Source organism: Cololabis saira, chromosome 5 (genome assembly GCF_033807715.1).
Source record: "Cololabis saira isolate AMF1-May2022 chromosome 5, fColSai1.1, whole genome shotgun sequence".
Classification (NCBI taxonomy): Eukaryota; Metazoa; Chordata; class Actinopteri; order Beloniformes; family Belonidae; genus Cololabis; species Cololabis saira.
In genome coordinates, this window is record NC_084591.1 from 41180958 (window position 1) to 41200394 (window position 19437).

The window sequence follows — 19437 nt, forward strand, 5'->3', positions numbered from 1 at the left end:
ATATTTTTTTACATTATTCTTATTAAAATAGTATTTTTCCAAGCTGGCTGCAAACTGCAGCAAATGTCACCTTGTTGTGGAGTTGCAGCGTTTACTCAGCGTTTACCCCCAAATGTCCCGTTGATAATTAGAATTAAGCTGGGTTTGAATCTCATTTCAAACTTGGAGCGAACCAGCTGTTTTGAAATGACCATTCCCGGTGGGAAGCTCCATCAAATCTGCATTTTAAGTCGCAGTATAAATTTGTAAAGTCTAAAGATCTGGCGCTCACGTTTGACTGCCTAGTAAAGCCTGGAACAAAGAAGAGTGATCGTTCTTATGTACAGCACAATGTCACCGCTAGGAATCTGTAAGCAGATAAGGTTTTTTTTTACTTGATTTTTTGACTTGAGCCCTGTAAACACTGCACATCAACACAGTCCACAGCAAAAGTTTGACAGGACAAGAAAAGGCTTGGGGCTGCCACGGCAACCTGTGGATGCGCATGCCTTGTGTTGAAATATGCATCTTTAAGGATGGGGAGAGTTAAGCTTCCCATGAGGACAAAGCATATGTGCAGTGGCTGAACCGTGAAAGAGCTGCAGCCCCAGTCCAACCTCTGACTGTAAATATGTATATTTTTCTATTTAAACCTTGGTGATCTGCTTGTGTGTCCAGCTGGTGAACGGTGGTGAGGACGTGCTGGTGTTCTACAACGACCGTTCCTCCTTCTCAGTGCTGCTGCAGATGATGGGCTCCGAGCGGGAGCGAGCGGACGAGGACGGCGCTCTGGCTTACCACAATACGCTTGTGGAGCTGCTGGCTGCCTGCACCGAGGGAAAGAATGTCTACACCGAGCTGAAATGCAACTCTCTGCTACCGCTGGATGACATAGTTAAAGTCGTCACTGACGTGAACTGTATACCAGAGGTACCGGCCAGATGGTTTCACCACTGCTACAGTACGTGTATGGCAGGTTAAGGCAGGCATCTCATTTCTTATTTATTCCTCCCTCAGGTGAAGACTGCGTATGTGAACTTTGTCAATCACTGCTACGTAGACACAGAGGTAGAAATGAAGGAGATCTACACTTCCAACCACATCTGGAGGCTCTTTGACAACTTCCTGGTGGACATGGCCAGTGTAAGGCTCTGCCATGTGGAAAGGTCACACATGCACCACTTATTATTCCCCTAATGAGGCCGTGTATGTGTCAAGACACAGGAGGGCTTGCTTATGTCTTTCACCCTAAACCTGCTCACGTACTGCAAATGCAGAGAAGATGATGGAAGTGTGATATGAAAATCAGCTTATTGAGACCTTTTTCAAATTTAAGGTGTGCAACACGACCACAGACCGCAGCCATGCAGATCAAGCCTTGGAGAAGTATGTGACGGAGACAGTGATGGCTATTGTCAAAGGTTTCTTCAGCTCACCCTTCTCTGTAAACCACTCCAACCTGCAGGTAATGTTTCTCATCCCCGACGAGCAGGTGTCGTGTGCTGCAACTTCCTGCTTTACAGTGAAATTGTTCAACAGTGTTGCACCTCTCTCATGCATGCATTTATCAGTACAGACTTGTACCAGAACCAATAATAGTCTTTGAGACTTCATTTTCTTCATCTTCCTTTACACATATGCACTTTAAAGGTATTGTGACATCATTTTTAACATGCTTTTAACACTATTAAAAGTCTTGGCCAACATCCCTCAAATGTGTCTAAAAGAGTGTAACAAGAAAAACTTCACTCTAGTACTCCATTCCTGGCTTTTTATGACAGTGTTTTTTTGCGCCGTGAAAAACGCTTCCTTTTCCCCCTTTCCTGTCAATCATTGCTCCGCTCCTCCTCCAAACCTCCTCCAACCCAACCATACGCTCACAGCAGCGTCGGAGAGTTAAGCCGGGAGCGACAGGCGAAGCATGCACGGAAAAGCAGCAGGGCGAACCACAGCAAACAATCATAAAAATAAAGGCATGCAAGCAGCAGTTCTCCTTATCTTAAGTCCAGTCAGTGGCCGCGGGTCTTCTTAGCAGTTGTCCTCGGTGATTAGAACAAAAGAGGCTCTACAGCTCCGTGTTAAGCCTGATTTATGGTTCCGCGTTAAATCGACGCAGAGCCTACGCCGTAGGGTTCAGCGTACGTTGCGCGTCGCCGCGTAACCCTACGCCGTAAGCTCTGCGTTGGTGTAACGCGGAACCATAAATCAGCCTTTATGGTGCGCCTGAGAGGAGAGGAGGCAGGGAGCTGGGTGGAGGGGGCGGTGATTTAGCGGGCCGTTACGTAACGGCCCGCCACCAAACCAGATGCGCCGTTTTTGCATAGTTATGCGGAAAATCCCAGAAAGCACACAATACACTGAATGTTAAAAGTTCGTTGTTTTTTGGGTGTAATTGATGTCAAGACACCCAACAAAACACAAAAAATCAAGAAAAATGTGTTTTTCATGTCACAATACCTTTAAGAACACTGGATTTGTCTTCTCTTCTCAGACAAATCAGTCCATCTTCATCAAGCTGCTCCAGTCCGCTTTCAGGATCTACAACTGCACCTGGATTAACTCGGCTCAGAAGGCCAATATTGAGAGCTGTATCAAAACGCTGGCTGACGTCGGTGAGTTTCACTACTCTGGTGTCCAGCTTCGGATACTAATGAAGTACAAGTTGATCAGTAGCTCGACTTAATCTTTTGGGCTTTAGCTGACTCTATTGGATGTGCTGTTTTAAGCAGAAATGTAAACTTTCACTGACTTCCTACTCTGTTATCTCTCTCCAGCGAAGGCACGGGCCATCGCCATCCCAGTTGATCTGGACAGTCAGGTCAACACTCTGTCTCTGAAGGTCCACAGCAACATGGTGCAGCGGGCAGCCAAAGACTGGAGGATCTCTGCCCGCACGCGACCTCGCAAAGAGCCGCTGGGAGGCCCTGACTACAAAAACATCATTGAGAAACTGCAGGTCAGTTTCCTTTGGGTTTTTTTTAATCCGTTTTCCAGCATTTTGACTTTAATTTTGACTTTGTCCATTAGATAATATTGGGCTGTCGTTGATGAATGATCAGTAGATTCTGAGATGAGGACTTTCATGAGGGCTTCATGTACGTTCATCAGCACTGTCTCTGCTGGTGACATGCAGGGGGTGGTGTCCTGTCTGGAGGAGCAGTTCACTCTCAAGGTTCAGGCAGAGTTTTCTGTGCTGGTGGATGTTCTTCACAGCCCGGAGCTGCTGTTCCCAGAACCTGCACGCTTGCGCTGTGAGACTGGAGCGTTCATGTCCAAGTAAGCAGCTGTCCGTATGTCTGTACAGGAAACACATCTCCTGCTTTTAATGACCGATTTAAACTGCTTATCTGGGTTATATCAGGGACTCTAGCAGCATGTTTCACATAGTAATTTCTGTTTGGATCAGTTATGATTTCACATAGAAGTTGTGTTTCTATATTAAATAGAAAGACTAACTTGTTAAAACTATATTTGGTCAAGAATCTAAAGCCCACGCTTGATTTTGGGTTGTGAAAATGTATTCAGTAGGCGCATAGACTGGACGAGATTGAAAGCAAAGAACATACTTTTAAATCATAAATGATGAGTAATTAAACCTACCACATTTACATTTAAATTGATTTTGATTAAATGCATCTGTGGCAGTAAAGTGCTCCAATAAACCAGCATAAACGTGCTTAAAAAGGGTTGCAGTTATCCTGCCGCTGCGCTCCAGCACGTTTCCACCGTGCTGATTAATAAAGCGTTGCTTTGTTTTGTGAGCAACTTAGCGAATTTCTTGGAAACAGCTGGACCTGATTCAGCAGCCGTCTTCTCACTTTGCAAGGTTGATCAAACACACCAAGAAGCTGATGGACAAAGAGGAAAAACTGTGTATAAAGATCCTGCAGACCATCAGAGAGATGCTCGACAAGAAAAAATGTCTTCAGGAATCGGTGAGTGTTTGACCATCATTTCTCAAAGTAACATTTCCTCCCAGTTTGGCGTTAACATCCATCCAAAAATGCATAGGTATGGTTTAAAGTTTTTAAAAGTTTGTGAGGACTTGGGCCTCACTTCTTGGGCCGACACTTCTCTGCTCCCATCAGCAGTGCAGTGGAGTCCTTGTTTTCTGCCAGGTCTTTCGGCCCAGAGCCCAGACTCTCCTCATCAGTATGCTATGGACCCATCTTGTGTTACATAAGGCAGGAAGGCACTTGAGGACACACCAATACTGAGGGAGAATTGGTGAGGGGGGGGGGGGGGGGGGGGGGCAGGAGAAAGGAGGAGGATGTGGAGCGGTGAACAAACAAATCAATACTGCAGTGAGAGGGAGGTACAGGAGCTGGTGTCCTCCTGCACCTCCTGGCTGCCAGAAGCCTGAAATGTGAGTGACGCGAGTTGCAGGAGGTGACTCAAGGAAGTGTGTGGGGGCCATCGGGGTGGAAGGTCAGCCCTAAAGTTTCAAAGTTGGGGTACTTTTGGAAGTTTTTGAAAGACTGAAGATGTCCAGTGACTAGGGATGGGCGGTATGGACTAAAAAATGTATCACGATAATTTCTGGCATTTATCCCGATAACGATAAAAATGACGATTAAAAAAAAAATACCAATTCAACTCCACCTTTTCAACTATAAATCTATCTCACTCTCAGATCCGCCATGTTTGTTACACAAAAACGTCATCAACGGGAATTTTTCTTTCTTTCTTTCTTTCTTTCTTTCTTTCTTTCTTTCTTTCTTTCTTTCTTTCTTTCTTTCTTTCTTTCTTTCTTTCTTTCTTTCTTTCTTTCTTTCTTTCTTTCTTTCTTTCTTTCTTTCTTTCTTTCTTTCTTTCTTTCTTTCTTTCTTTCTTTCTTTCTTTCAGGCTCATTTCCTTCCTTTTTCCCTTCCTTCCTTCTTTCCTCCTGCTCTGTCCTTCCTTCTTCCTTTCCTCTTTTCTCCCTTCCTTCCTCCTTTCCTTGTTTTCTCCCTTTTCTCCCTTTCCTTCCTTCCTTCCTTCCTTCCTTCCTTCCTTCCTTCCTTCACGTACGTTGTGCGTGGATTTAACGCAGAACCATAAATCAGTTTTACACAAAAACATCATCAATGGGAATTTATCGTTTTTACCGCTAGATGATAAATTCTGATCGTGAGGAATTTTTTTGACGGTATATTGTGAACGGTAAAATATCGCCCATTCCTACCAGTGACAGTAAAGCAATCTGTGAAGATGGAAAACATTTCTCTGATATCATACACGGATAACTATATTTGACTCAACATGTCCTCCTATTAAAGGTTGTTTTTGTTTTTACTGGAGCGCCAAGACTTAAAATAGAATACGTGTGTTTATCCTTTCACCCTCCCGGTCGGTGTTAATGCATCACTGATACTGCCAAGTCTACCCATCTCAAGATAGTGCATGGCAGCCAGTGTCACTACTTTATTTTATTATTTTTCTTTTTCTATCTTATGTCAGGGTACCAAGCTTTTTGGCTGACTGACAAGGCAAGTGATTCAACAGTTGTGTGAAAGAAAATCAGAGGAGTTCGGCATGGAAGAGCAAACACTTTTTAAAAGTAGCTGGGAGAAGCCAGACAGTGCTGTGAGGATGTGCGAGATGTCAGTTTGTGTAGGTGTTCATGAGTGAGCTCAAGTAAGTATTTGTGGCCTCTCTGTCGTTTCACCGCAGCCCTGAGTGTGGAGCTGCAGCCTCGCTGCACGAGAAAGGGAGAGGGAGGGAAAAGACAACGATTGATGGAAATAATGAGAGAAGGATAGGCAGGCAGGCAGACAGACAAAAAAAAAAAATGAAGGAGAGAGACGGAGTGACAGGATAGGCAGCAGAGGTTGGTGGCTCCCCTAGGGTGCAATGAGTGGGTGGAGGAGAGTGAGAGAGAGAGGAGGGGGGGAGCCATGTGAGGAGCCATGTGAGTGGAAGGGGAAAAAAACCGGCAGCGTCTGCAGGGTGAGGGATTGGAGAGAAGCAGAGTCTGCTCAGTCCATGAGGAGACAGGGCAGGGGGTGCGCTTACGTAACAGCCTGCAGTGGCTGAGCCAGCGTCACGTGGAGCATCACGTTCTCCCTCCCTCCCTCCCTGCTCTCGCTCCTCTCTCTCTGAGCTCTCCTCCTCTTCCCCTCCCTCCCTGCTTTGTCTCAGTCTATCACATTTTGCCTACATACCCAGCTTATGCTCTCCATCTCACTTGTTTGTAGTCCGACCCAGACCCTGACCTGTGTTTGCCCAGACCACGGCAGGAGCTCTGGTCGGGCGTTGAAGGGATGAAGGGAGCATCTGTAGCTGTGCTGCAGACATGTGTTGGTTCTTGCTGCCGCGCATCACTTGTTTTGGCTGTCGGGTGACGGCTGCTCCATAAATGTTTCCTGAAGATGTCCAGAGTGAAGACTTGAGAAAGGTGTTTGATGGGCTGTAAACTGACACTGTAATACAATATTTGATGGAAGCAAAGTTGCATTTATTTACATGGAGGCATTTATTTATGGTTGGAATTTCTAGATGCCATAAAAATCTTTAACCAAGCAGTTTTTAAAAAGCTTTATTGCGACTGACAACGTAAATGTTCATAGGTAAAGATGATTCATATGGGGAGTATGTCGTTTCTTTTTTTGACATAAACTGCTACCGCCATTTTTTTTTCATAGGGCGCCAAGAATGACGCGTTTGTTGAAGAGACCACATAATGGTACCATAATGCATGGATGCAGTGCCTTCATTTCTGTAGCAAGAAATTATGTAAACCTGCTACTATTTTCTTTTTTTCTTTCTTAACAGGATCAACACCATCAGGGTGGCTCAGTTTGTCTTTTTAATCTACCTGAAGTAAAAATAACAATGTTCTGCTTCATTGTGATCAGTTTCTCCCTTTTTTTTTAAATCTGTTTTATAAAGGTCAGGAGAGGTCATGTACTGTATGTATTTGACAGTCACCCCAGGGGCCGTTTATACAGAGCGGTTTTGATCTGGTCTCACGGTTGTTTTCTTAGAGGTTCAGAGGTTAAGATAAACAACCTGCTCATGTCCGCCGTAGTGAAAAGACCATGTCAGCCAAATATCTGGCTCATTTGTGCATATTTAATACTTATTGGACCACATTGAATTGTCTGTTTAAAAGGGGGCAGCATATAAAGCTGAGCCAGACAATGTCTCTTAATCGGATCAGTTCATTGTTGGCTTTTGTAATTTCACGGCATTGTTGGCAAGAATAAAAATATAAAGCATCTTTATCCTTTTACACCCTTTAAAGCCAACAATAATTCAAAAATATCTATTGTGTGTGTATTTATTTATTTATTTATTTATATATATATATATATATATATATATATATGTATGTGTGTGTATGTATATAGACGGATACACACCACTCACACCATTTCTTTTTCCTCTTCCTCCCACTCTTTCACGCTCATCCGTCATTCAAACACTGTCTCTCTCTGTCTGTGTCTCTTTCTTCCTTCCTTGCCAACTTTCACACCACCTGCCCAAGGCAAAGCAGATTTACAGATTACCGCCCTCTCGATGCTTAGTGCACCGCTCGCATGCATGTAGATTGAGAGCCTCGATCAGACACACGCATAATATGATTCAAGGCATGCAGTGAGTGCCAAGCTGGCTGTCTCTGTTTGAATTCCTCTCCTGGGTTTTCCCCCGTTTGTCTGTCCACCAGTGGAGGTCCTAGTGGACTTATGGTTTAGGTCCTCTAGGCGAGCAGGTCAGGCAGACGGAGAGTTTCCTCTCCTCTAGGGTACGTCATGCAATCTGCCCTTTGCCGAGATGCAGGCTGAGCCAACATGCTGTTTTTAGTACGAGACATTTAAAGATGACTGAGTGAAAAGTCAGAACCCTGAATGCTGAATAAAACCCTGAATAAAAAATTACGCTTCGTCTGAACTCTCTTGGTCATAGGGCTGGGCAATATGAACCAAAAGTCATATCTCAATATTTTCTAGCTGAATGGCGATACTCGATATATATCGATATTTTTTCTGTGCCATAATTGGGGTTTCCCTCAAAGCATTATAGCATAGCATCTCTGTTAGCTTCATTTTTTTCTGAGGCAAACCCTTAAAAAAACAGTCAGTTTTAATACGAAGCCTCGTGCCAAATGTCACACAGGTACCTTTATTAACAGAGGTCTGCACAATATCAAGATGTATAAAACAAATGAAATAAAAATAAACTGCCTGCATACATAGAATAAAAATGCTTCTTGAATAAAATAAAACAAATATCCCTTTCCTGCATAACAATTACATTAAAATACACTGTGCAATTAATACAATGTAGACAGTAACAGGCAGACCTTTCCACTGAGGTTGACAGTTGTGCAAATAACAAAACATTTGTGCAAATCTCAAATAAAACATTCAAGTCAATTTGTCACAAAATAAGCTATATCAAAATCATAAAAAAAAAAAATGTAAATTTTTTTTTAATTTTTTAATTTTTTAATCGATATAAACGATATTGTCTCGTACCATATCGTGTTTGAAAATATATCGATATATATTAAAATCTCGATATATCGCCCAGCCCTAGGTCATATACAGAAAATGTTACTACGTTAATTTGAGGTGAGGAGGTGCTCCGTCCGTCCTCTTGCCCTCATTTTCTTTGATCCTTCAGTCAGTCAGGTGTCTGTTAGGGGCAGCGCTATGCTTTGGTTTCCATGGAGATGAGGAATTGGCACATGTTGTTTGTCTTGTTTGGTCATGACTTGGCACAGAAGGGCTGTGTAATCGTAGAAATGTTTTTTGACCTGGGCACGGTGTTGCATTGCTAAGGCTTTTGGATCAGACGCAACTCAAAGTAAATGACTAAATGTTTGAATTTGCTAATTTTAAGTGGAGCGTTGAAAAGTGAGGCTTAAAAAAAAAACAGCCAAACTAGTTTTCTTAAAAATAGCCTAAAATCTGCTCATCATTGTTAAAAAAAAATACATGAAAAAATAGGTTGAATACTCTCTGTGGCTTACAGTGAGACAAGCCAAATGGGATACTTACTTTTATCCTGGATGGTAGTCGCTCTAACATATGTTTTTCTTGCATTTCCATCAAGTCACTGAGTTAAGGTCTTTAGGCCTTAGAGTTGAGAGCCTCATGCGTCTGAAGACCGAAGAAGATGAATGAGAAGAATTGTCATCGCGAACAGTGTTTCGACACGGTTCATACTGTGTTATTTGAATCTGATTGCATGTGAGGAAGGGCACTTTTCCTCAAGGAGGCACATGACCAACAAGAGGATGGATGATGTCAAGTGCAAATTCTGTCTGATTGCTGTAACATTTCAGTTTTCTAATGCAGCTGGTGGACAAAATAACATCGATTTTGAGTGATAACGTGGATGACCGGAGATTGATAAGAAGACAGTGAACATCCTTTTGTTTTGATATTTGACTGACTGAGGGGGGGTAAGCTTTCACCTGCATATGGTGGTCACAGTTTGTCTGGTCCTCATAGTTCTGAGTCGGTGCTCATGAGGACTCACACGTGACAGTGGTGTTGTTCCGCACGTCTGTTTTCATCCTTCAGAAATTTGAAAGGAAAAATCCACTAAACTGATTTGAAACATCAAATATGTGACAATAAGACTACGCAGATGTTTCTAGTGGCTTTGTCAGGCTGTGGTGAAAATTATTACTTTAGCTATGTGCTAAAGTAACAGGGGAGTGCATAGATGTATGTGGAGCTTATTGCTCTGGTACCACAGGTCTCCCCTGCCGTGGTGTCTGTGTTAGCCCGAACCCATGTCATATTCGGTGAGTACAGAGCATAGACTATAACTACAGGACCACTGAACATTATACTGGTTTAAATCCTACCTCGCAGATAGATCCTTCTGTGTGCAGTTGGGGCAATTTTCCTCTTCGGTGGCCCCTCTGACCTGTGGGGTCCCCCAGGGGTCAGTTCTGGGTCCTCTATTGTTCTCCCTTTGCATGCTGCTCCTAGGGTCGATATTTAGGAAGCATTATATTCCTTTTCACTGCTTTGCTGACGATGTGCAGGTTTACTTGCCATTAAAGTGTACAAAGTAAAGTATCAAGAACCATTGCCATTATAAATAAAGTTAAAAAGGTCTTGGATCAGAAATCACTCCACACTCTTTATTGTTCCCTGGTCTCACCATATTTTCAATACTATGCAGAAATCTGGGGCAACAATTACAAAACATCTCTACAGCCATTAACCATTATGCAAAAAAGAGCAATAAGAATAATCCACAATGCTGACTACAAGGAACACACAAACCCATTATTCCTGAAGTCCAAAATACTCAAATGTATGGATATTGTGGGCTATCAAACAGCGCAAATAATGTTCAAAGCAAAAAATGATCTGTTACCAACAAATATACAGAAATTATTTAGTATTCATGAGGGAAGATATGGTTTAAGGGGCAAAAGTAATTTTAATGTCACATTAATACGCACAAACAGGAAAGGTTTTTGTGTTTCAGTCAGCGGGGTGAGGCTATGGAACAAGTTTTCAATGGAATTAAAGCAATGTCCAAATATTAAACCATTTAAAATTAAATACAAAGATATTATTTTTCAGAGGTACAGGGATGAGCAAAATGCTTGGGTGCAATGATACAGTGTTTATTTTTTATTTATTTATTTTTATCCTTATTTTCTTACACTAGTCAGTAGCTTATGTTGCTACAATGTTTTTATTGTCTTGTTTTGATTGTTTTTGTTTTTTTATTTTTATTTTTTTATTATGTTTGCATAATGTTATGTTCGCATGTGTTAGCTAGTCATATTTAAGGAGAGGAGGTGAGAGTTTATAAGTTTTACTTCTTCTCACTCCCTTTCGAATATGTACTTTATGTCTCATGTTAAGACGATTGTCTTATTTCTTTCTTTTTTTATATGATTCATATTCGAAATAAACACTACTACTACTACTACTACTACTACTAAAGGTCCCTTCTAATGAATCTCTTCACGCTGTGTTTAATTGCAGGATATTAAGACATGGATAGACTTAAATTTCTTAAGATTAAACGAAAGCAAAACAGAGGTTGTCCTGTTCGATCGCCCTGACATGGTCCAGATTCTTACCAGCTCCCTTGGCCCACTAGCACCTTATATTCTATCACAGGCAAGGAATGTTGGTGTTATTATCGACGGGGCGCTTAAATCGGACAAACAGATCAGCTCCATGGACAAGGCTAGCTTTTTTTCAGCTTGGCTTCTAGCCAAGGTCATGCCTTATCTTAGAAGGGCTGATCTGGAAAAAGTTATCCATGCCTTCATCACATCGCGCTTGGATTACTGCAACTCCGTGTACGCACGCCGGCATTGTCCAGTCTGAACTCAACCGCCTGCAGCTTGTTCAGAATGCAGCAGCTCGTCTCCTAACTGGGACAAAGAAACGCAGGCGCATGATGCTTGTGCTTTCCTCACTTCATTGGCTTCCGGTTAGGTACAGGATTGATTTTAAGATCTGTTTATTTGTCTTTGAATGGACTGGCCATAGATTATTTATCTGACCTTGCTAAGGTGCACCAACCCTCCAGAGCCCTTACCTCAGCTGACCAGATGGTCCTGGACGTTTCTCGATCCCTCATGAAGACCAGAGGAGATCGAGCAGTTGTGGATCTTTTTCTTCGCTGTCCGCCAATAGCCTCTCCATTTTTAAAATGCGTCTTAAAACCCATTTGTTCACCTTGGCGTTTGGCTGAGTAGCCGACTGGATTTCATCTGTCTTATTTAAAGTTTTATTGATGCTGATTTTCATTGTAAAGCACTTTGGTTGACATTGACATTTACCAACCCTTCATGACATCACCCGCTGGTTTTCTGTAGAGTGGTTTTGAAATCTCTTTCCTTCCTGCAAATGGGCTGAACAAACAGGCCCACGAAGCCAGCTGGAACAAGCCCACATTATGTCCATCAAAGTTAGCCATGGCTTCCAGCTTCTTCAGCTGACCCACGCCAGACGAGCTACTGTACCAGCGAGTTCCTGCAGTCTATCTCGTTTCAAACGTTACTTAGTGGGAAAATCAGAAATGACAGCTGTGTTTAGGTGATGCTGGCTACCACAAGATGCCAACTGCTGAGCTAAGCTTCATTAGGAAAGGTGAAGACTGAGGAAGTGACGGTAGCTGGCCATTAGGGCTGTTCGATTAATCGATTTTAAATCGTAATCGCGATTATGTAATTAGAACGATGTTAAAACGTGAAAATCGTAAAATCGATTTTTCCACTTTTTTTTTTTTTTTTACCTTGTCTGCACACATATTAATGATTGATACCATATTAATGATTGATGGAAATACCTCTCAATACCTGCGACAAGTGCCCCATGGGAGAGGCTCTTTAGTGTAGGAGGGGGCGTTGTAACATGCCAAATGTAATGACTGACATTACACACCTCTACCTCCTTCATGGGTTGCATTATTATTTAGCATGCAAAGACCCAGTTTAGTTTAATTAGAAAATGTCTTGTTTTATTTAATTGGAAATATAACTTACTGTATGTTTGCAAGTGCTGATTTGCAGATTTTTTTTCAGAGATAAAACTTTATATTTTATTATATTTTTTAAAACTTTTTTTCAACTTATTTTACAGAGTTTTGCACTTTATTCATTCATTTTTGGTTTAATAAGAGCAAAGTTTGCACTTAAAGCCCAATGGGGCAAATGTTCAATAAAAAAACTGCATATTTGAAATCATTTCTTTGCCTTTTGTCAATTCACAAAATAATCGTAATCGAAAATCGGATTTTGAGAGAAAAAAATCGAGATTTTATTTTTGGGCAAAATCGAACAGCCCTACTGGCCATCGGCTAAACCGGCAGCCAGTCAACAGTAGACACACAGAATCCACTGGAATGGAGATGGACTAATTTGTGCGGATCGCTCGTAGTGGTCTGTCAGTGAACTGCACCTTTTCTTAGATCGTGTCTTGACACAGAGCAAGTGACTGCATCTTCAGGAGTACTAGAGTGTGGGTATGACTGTATGCTTACAAACCCACAGTAACGATGCTACATTACTGATGATTAGCAGCTTTAGTATACGAGTACCTCGTCTGTTTGACAGACATATTAGCATTAACAAGTAAGAAAAACCAAGGCTAATTGAAATGTATATCATAAATCTTACGTTATTTCAATTAACAGATCAAATTTGAAGGCAGTCGGCTCAGTAATGTTTGCCATTATCACAAATGTGAAGGTTTTGCCAAAATCATTTAGTCTCCTGCAGTAATGTGTTTATAATAAATGATGGTGTTAAATGAATTGAAAAACCACGGATCTCTTTTTTTTTTTTCCTTCTTCTTTCTTAAAGTGCCAGACTAGGTGATGAACAGAATTTTCAACATGACATGTCAATACCATCAATAAACCATCAATACAACAAAGTCATTATCATTGCTAGAAAATCATAAATAAAATTGGTCATTGTGCTTTCATTATGTATGAATTTGTACAAATGTTGACGTTTCAGTGAGTCACCAACCAGACAAGCCCCGCCTGCAAGCCAGCGTATCATCAACATTATATTTCCTTAATAAACACAATCAGCGTTTTAACGATGTTAGTGAATAACACGTCCACAGTGAATCTACCATTTAACCTTTTTACTGAATACTTGTTTACGCTCCTGGTCTTGTATTTCCCTGAATCGGTCTCAAAAATTGCTCTCACATGTGGGCTTAATTTGTTTTGCTGATGTGCTTGTTTGTTGGGTAAAATAATTTCATGTGCTGTGGAACTGCAGCTTGAAAATCTTGTAAAATTGCAACTCGTGATGCTTGTTTCTCTTGCTGGATTTCATCAGATGTGGATACCACTTCTTAACTTGAGGCCCTGTGTGGAAGGCTATAGACCTTCATGTTAGTGTTTCATGTCATATGAGGAAAGATGAAACGTGGAAACGACTCACTTAACTGTAATTTGAACGAAGATTCCCAGAAAAATGGTAACCTTGATTTGCATGTAACGCTATTACAGACTTGTTTTTTCACTTACCACTGCCAGAATTATTGGATTCTCGAGATCATGGGTCAACAAACTTAGCACAGTCTGAGAATAGTGCAGATGACATGATTTAAATCTTCTAAGTGATAAACCGCTTTCATTCAGGCCTTGCACCATGATACTAAGAAGGCCCCTTTGTTATCCTAAATTTGCTTGTTGACACTGAAAATAATAAAGCTAAAACAAGGCTCCCCCTTTAGATTTTTCTTCAACTCCTTTGACAAGTACATTTCTGCATTACACTTTTCATCTACCTTCAGTGAATATTACTTTTATCAGGCAACATACAACTAGAGATGGACAAGATGCAGTTTTCTTTACAGAAAAGTCTGGTCTGATCTGCTGCTGCTGTTGACCGATGCCAGTGTTATTTCTTACAGCTGTAATCAACTGCGTATGTTTAATTAAATCCGCAACAAACGATAGGAGTGACTGCAGGCTGTGCGCTCTTCCGGCTTTATTTTTAGTCTTTTATCCTCTTGGCTTCTTAAAATTGAGGATTCTTATTAGAGTGATGCTGTTTTTAGGGCCGGATTTGGTTTCTCGTGTCCAAACGTTTTGGTGGTTGTTCCTCTCACGAGTTATTTTTACCTTCCGGGTGGTAAAAATTACTTTCTTTGCAACTCTGTCCTCGCGGTGGACTCTCTACAGATACAAGTGTCTGCATGAAATTTATACAAATGTTGATTCCTAATGGTGTAAAATGAGGTACTGTCATAAAAGAGTAACGCCCCCTAATCTTAATATGATTAACATTGTCTGGATAACTGGGTCCTCCTCTGTGGGCTCGCTGTCTCCTAAACTTATTTGAACTACTGAGCGACCCTGGTGCTGCTAGGTGCTAAGTTTTCAGACCACCTGAAGAAGCACGGAGCACACAGTGTCTTTATATCTTTGTTCATCCTCTTCAGAGTCTGAGAAATTTGCAGACAGCAGAGCTGCAAGAGGTCTAGTCGAGGGGGGAGAGAAAAAGGGGTGCAAAGAAAATGTTCATCCCCAGCTTGGACATCAGATCCGCAGTGTGGCGTGCCAGTGCACATTTTAAAACATCACGACTGTCTGCTCATTGCTAGCTTTTGTCCCCCTCCTCCCCCTCTTACTTCTATCAGTTCTTCAACTTTTATTTCCATTTCTTTGTTTCTTGTGCTCTTACATCACCTGACTGGAGTTTTTCTCGTCAATGCAGCAGCAAGCAGATGAGTCAGGCTGGGCTGACTCTCCTACTCTCTCTCTCTCTCTCTCTCCGCATCCATGGCCAGCAGACTGCATCGCCCAGAGGGGAGGCGAACGAGAGAAAAATCTCTGTCACTCTCACCCCGTTTCACCCCGGCATTAGAAAAGGGGAAATGTTAAGTTAAACATGACTCGATCTGTAATCAAGCGGCTTGTATTGGGGTCCTGGTGATTTGCATACGGTAGCACTGAGCTTGTAACTGCACTAAGACTTTGTCTGTGTACTGCTGCGTGGAAATGGGAGAAGCTGACTCAATGGATCGTCATGTTCAGTTCAAAAGTGTGCTTGTGAGGCAGCTCAGCCAGACAGTGCAGGCAGACAAGTATCTCTGCTGACTGCAGATGAGATGGAGTGTTTACTGACACACGGAGCGTCGGCTGCACGTGCTCTCACATCTTTGCTTCTCTGTTTAGCTAGATGGTTTTCAGCTGCACCGTACCGGCCTGCCTGGTGAAACATAGGGAGCGCATCATTTGTTCACCTTACTGTCGTAAGGCAGCTGGGCAAAGTTTGGTGTGTAGTTGAAAATATCAGAGACATTTTAGCTGATTCAAATTTTTTTTTTTTGCAGTGGGTTTCTTGCAATTTAACATAATGTGAGAACTGTTAATATTAACAGAAACAGCTACGCTACTTAGCCATGTCAGGCTGAATGCTTATTAACAGTATGTGTCACTTCAGTAATGTGCGAAGTGGCTAAATATTTGCTACCCATGCTTCTGTTGCATCAGCTGAAAAAAACTGTCAGATGATCAAACATTATTACAGAAAATTAAAAATTAAAAAAATCCCAGAACAAGTTAGTTTGATTATTCATGACTGTAGCAAATATGAGTTTACCTGGCTTTGTTTTACATCTAATCCAGGGTAAATCGTCCAGGGAGTTTATCTGAATTCAGAAGTTGTATGCCAGCTTCACTTCGCAAATGACAGAATAAATGATTAATCTATCACTAAAATTATTGACAACAATGACAATTTATGAACTTGATTAGGTGAATAATTGTTTCAGTTTTAGGTTGTTTCAGAGTGGAGCGAACGTCAACCTGAAAAATGATCGTCTAGTTGGATCAGGGAGTTAAAAACACTGTTTACTGATAACATGTTTCTGAGGAAACTCGGTAACTCGATCATCGTCATTCAGTTTCAGCTGTCCGTCAGTCTGTTCCATCTCGTCATCCGTCTGTCCAGTGTTGATCAATGACTGTGGCAAGGTTTCGTTAGAAGAAACCCATTCGAGTGATGACCATCCATCCATCCATCCATCCATCCATCCATCCGATGGTGACAAACATTATGCATGTCACTCAGCCGTCAATCACTCTCTCATTACAGCACATTCCACGGTAGTGGAGATTATCTCAGTGAATCTTTTCCATCTCATGTCTGCTCATCTGCACAAAATGTCACAATAGACACATGAAGAGATGTTATAGATAGAAGGAAAATAAAGGATATTCTGGAATAAACATGTAAGTTTAGAAGCAGGCTGATATTGTGTGCTCCGTTGTTTTCTGTAAAAAGCGGCACGCAACCTTCCACAGAGGCATCTAAATACTTGCTTTCTCTCTTTTTGCTGTTTTTGTTGAGAGAACTTGTATAGTGCAAAAGCAAACGTGACACGACAGAAGAGACGTGACTGTAACCACCACCCTCCCCCTACCCACCCATGGCTTTCTTTCAGGAAAAGGGACAGTGCGGGGTGTTCATTGTCACACCCAGGTTGTTGGAGTTAATGGTTTTCAGTGGAAGTTAAAACCAGAGAAAGGGCTCTAGGTCAAGTTAAAGCCCCCATTTGTATCACAGTTGTTCCACAGGTGAAAACAAATGAGAGCATATCCTTCACCCACTGCATGAATGACGGGGCTCCAGCTGTCTTTACCATTAAAGAAGATTGGCCTCTGAGCAATTAGATCGCAATGTTGTACGTTCACAATCGGAGTGCACGAACAAATATAGTTGTGTGGAAGTCTGGGGTTACAGTCTACTTACAAATATGGGACAATGCATCAAAACAGGACATGACCAGTGTCCTCCTGTCTCAGGATGTTTCATTAATACTCTGCTAAGATCCAGTTAATTAACATCACCGTTACCGTCCCGTTCAAGCTGCAAATTCTTTGATAAGAATGTTGTCATGTGTCAGACATGAGGACAGAAATAAAGCCCGATATAATGGTTTTAATGTCCTTCATGTACCATGAGATGAAATGTGCTCTGCGCTCTTAGAAATGGTTAAAGGGATTTCATTCAAGGGAATGCAGCTCATCACAAATGCTCTCATTTGCCATGTTAAGATCTCTTAACCGTGCTTTTTTTCCACTAACTGCTCACACAGGCTGCTTCTCTCTTCAAATGTGTGTTTTTTTAATTGTGAACTTCCTGGATACAAGTTGGTACGCTGTCAGACTGTGATGTGGATTTAATATTGAGATTTGTTTCCACAGGGAAATGAGTTGAGGAAGATCCTGCTCACACGCTACTTTGGAAATCAAAAGCCTCTCTCCAAGTCGGAGCTTGCGTGCGGAAACAGCTCATCAAGCGGCTTTGCCAAGGCATCATCTGGAGGTACTGAGAGCCCCAAATACACTGAGGAGGCACTATAATAACTGCTCACTGCAGGAGAAGCACAAGTTGCTAACATGACAGCAGTCTGCTTCCAATGAGAGAGGCTGGTTGGCGTTTGCTGACAGAATTTGAATCTGGCTAAAGTGACTCCTGGAATACCACTTGTGTTAAATATAAATACTTTATCTAACAGCATCCACATTCAAAATACTTCTCTCTAAGCTTCATGAGTGAAATTATAGTTAAATTGTGTAGTGTAAAGTAAAATTAAGCTTTTTCTTGATTTAAAAGATGAAACCAAATCCTTGAGGCAGATTATTGGCTTTTAGTTTTACTGCCTTTAAGAAGAATCTGAGCTCGTAAACATGTTTTTGCATCTTTATTGTTTCGGATCTTTTCAAAAGGTTTCTTGCCTCGCAGGCTTCGCTCTGTTGAGGCCTATCCCCAGTTTAGAGTTCCTTCAGCATCCATGTCTTTAAGTAGTTTTATAACAATTTTAATGTGTGTTTAGGATCATCACCCTGCGATTAAAAACCCTCCTTTCATCATCGACTTGATTTTACTGACTATGGGATGTTGGCCTCCAGAATTTGATGGCATTTACAGGAATCTGGTCCTCACTGAAATGTTTCTTGTACCAAAGCATGAGCCCAAAGCATGATTAAACCCCCTCCGTGCTTAACAGTTTTTTTTTCTAGATATTGCACCATTTTTTTCTTATACTTGCCGTTGCTCACTCTTTTCAGAATATTCGTCATAATTTAATTTCTATGCAGAACTTTTTTCCAAAATGCATCAGTCATGTTCAGATGGTTATTTTCGGTTTTATTTTTATTTTTTAACTTTGGGGTGAAGGTGTTAAAAGGTCATGTTTTGCAGGTGTTCCCTCACAGTAGAAATGGTCTGCTGACTTATGCTACGTGTTTTTTTTTTTTTTTTTCATCAAACATGGGTTTTACTCTTCTGGAAAATGTTCTGGAGCGCAGTCTCGATGTCCAATTGGGTTCCATTATTTCTGTTAATCACATGCATTGTGCTACAATTATTAGGTTCATTCAGTTGTGTAATATTGTAGATTAGTATAGCTTTTTCTGTTCTGTGTACACTTGCTTCAACTATTTCTGTCACATCTCCTTTGGAGGTTCTTCCATGACGGACTCTGACAAGCCCGGCAGCAGTATAGGAGAGATCCAGTGTCTCCTGGACAGCGTTGGAGCGTCAGAGCTGGTGATCGATCTCATCGTCAACACCAAGAATGACAGGGTGTTTGAGGAAAGCATCCTGCTGGGCATTGCTCTTCTGCAGGGTGGAAACACACAAATACAGGTCCGCTGCACAACCACTGATATCCATTATTCACCTCTACCTTTTGGTTTGTGTTTTTTTTTCTTTTTCTTCATCACCTTTCTGCCTCCCAACCAGATCTCATTCTACAACCAGTTGTACAAGCAGAAGAAGTCTGAGAGGTTCTTTAAGGTTTTCTATGACCGCATGCGTTTGGCCCAGCAAGAGATTCGAGCCACCGTGTCCGTCAACATGTTTGAACTCGGCCTCAGAAAAAGGGATGATGACAGCGAAGTCGCTGCCACCAGGTTTAAGAAAGGTACAGCTGAGTAATGATGTGTATGAACTTGATTTAATTATGAGCTTTCCCCCTGTGGCTACTTGGCTTAAAGTGTTGCTCA

The 19437-nt window shown here is 41.7% G+C and overlaps 2 protein-coding genes across 2 annotated transcripts in view; both read left to right on the top strand.

Annotated features, from left to right (window-relative positions):
* Positions 1 to 3957, top strand: part of eea1 (early endosome antigen 1) — a 72718-nt gene extending 68761 nt beyond the window's left edge. The window contains exon 30 of the mRNA XM_061722136.1: positions 3948 to 3957. The gene's annotated coding sequence lies outside the window, so the exon portion shown is untranslated. The remainder of the gene's footprint in view (positions 1 to 3947) is intronic.
* Positions 1 to 19437, top strand: part of itpr2 (inositol 1,4,5-trisphosphate receptor, type 2) — a 71522-nt gene that overhangs the window by 23869 nt on the left and 28216 nt on the right. The window contains exons 31-40 of the mRNA XM_061722134.1: positions 658 to 909; positions 997 to 1122; positions 1316 to 1444; positions 2471 to 2591; positions 2754 to 2935; positions 3113 to 3255; positions 3806 to 3914; positions 17632 to 17752; positions 18894 to 19078; positions 19175 to 19355. Of these exons, the coding sequence (XP_061578118.1) occupies positions 658 to 909; positions 997 to 1122; positions 1316 to 1444; positions 2471 to 2591; positions 2754 to 2935; positions 3113 to 3255; positions 3806 to 3914; positions 17632 to 17752; positions 18894 to 19078; positions 19175 to 19355 (1549 nt within the window). The remainder of the gene's footprint in view (positions 1 to 657; positions 910 to 996; positions 1123 to 1315; positions 1445 to 2470; positions 2592 to 2753; positions 2936 to 3112; positions 3256 to 3805; positions 3915 to 17631; positions 17753 to 18893; positions 19079 to 19174; positions 19356 to 19437) is intronic.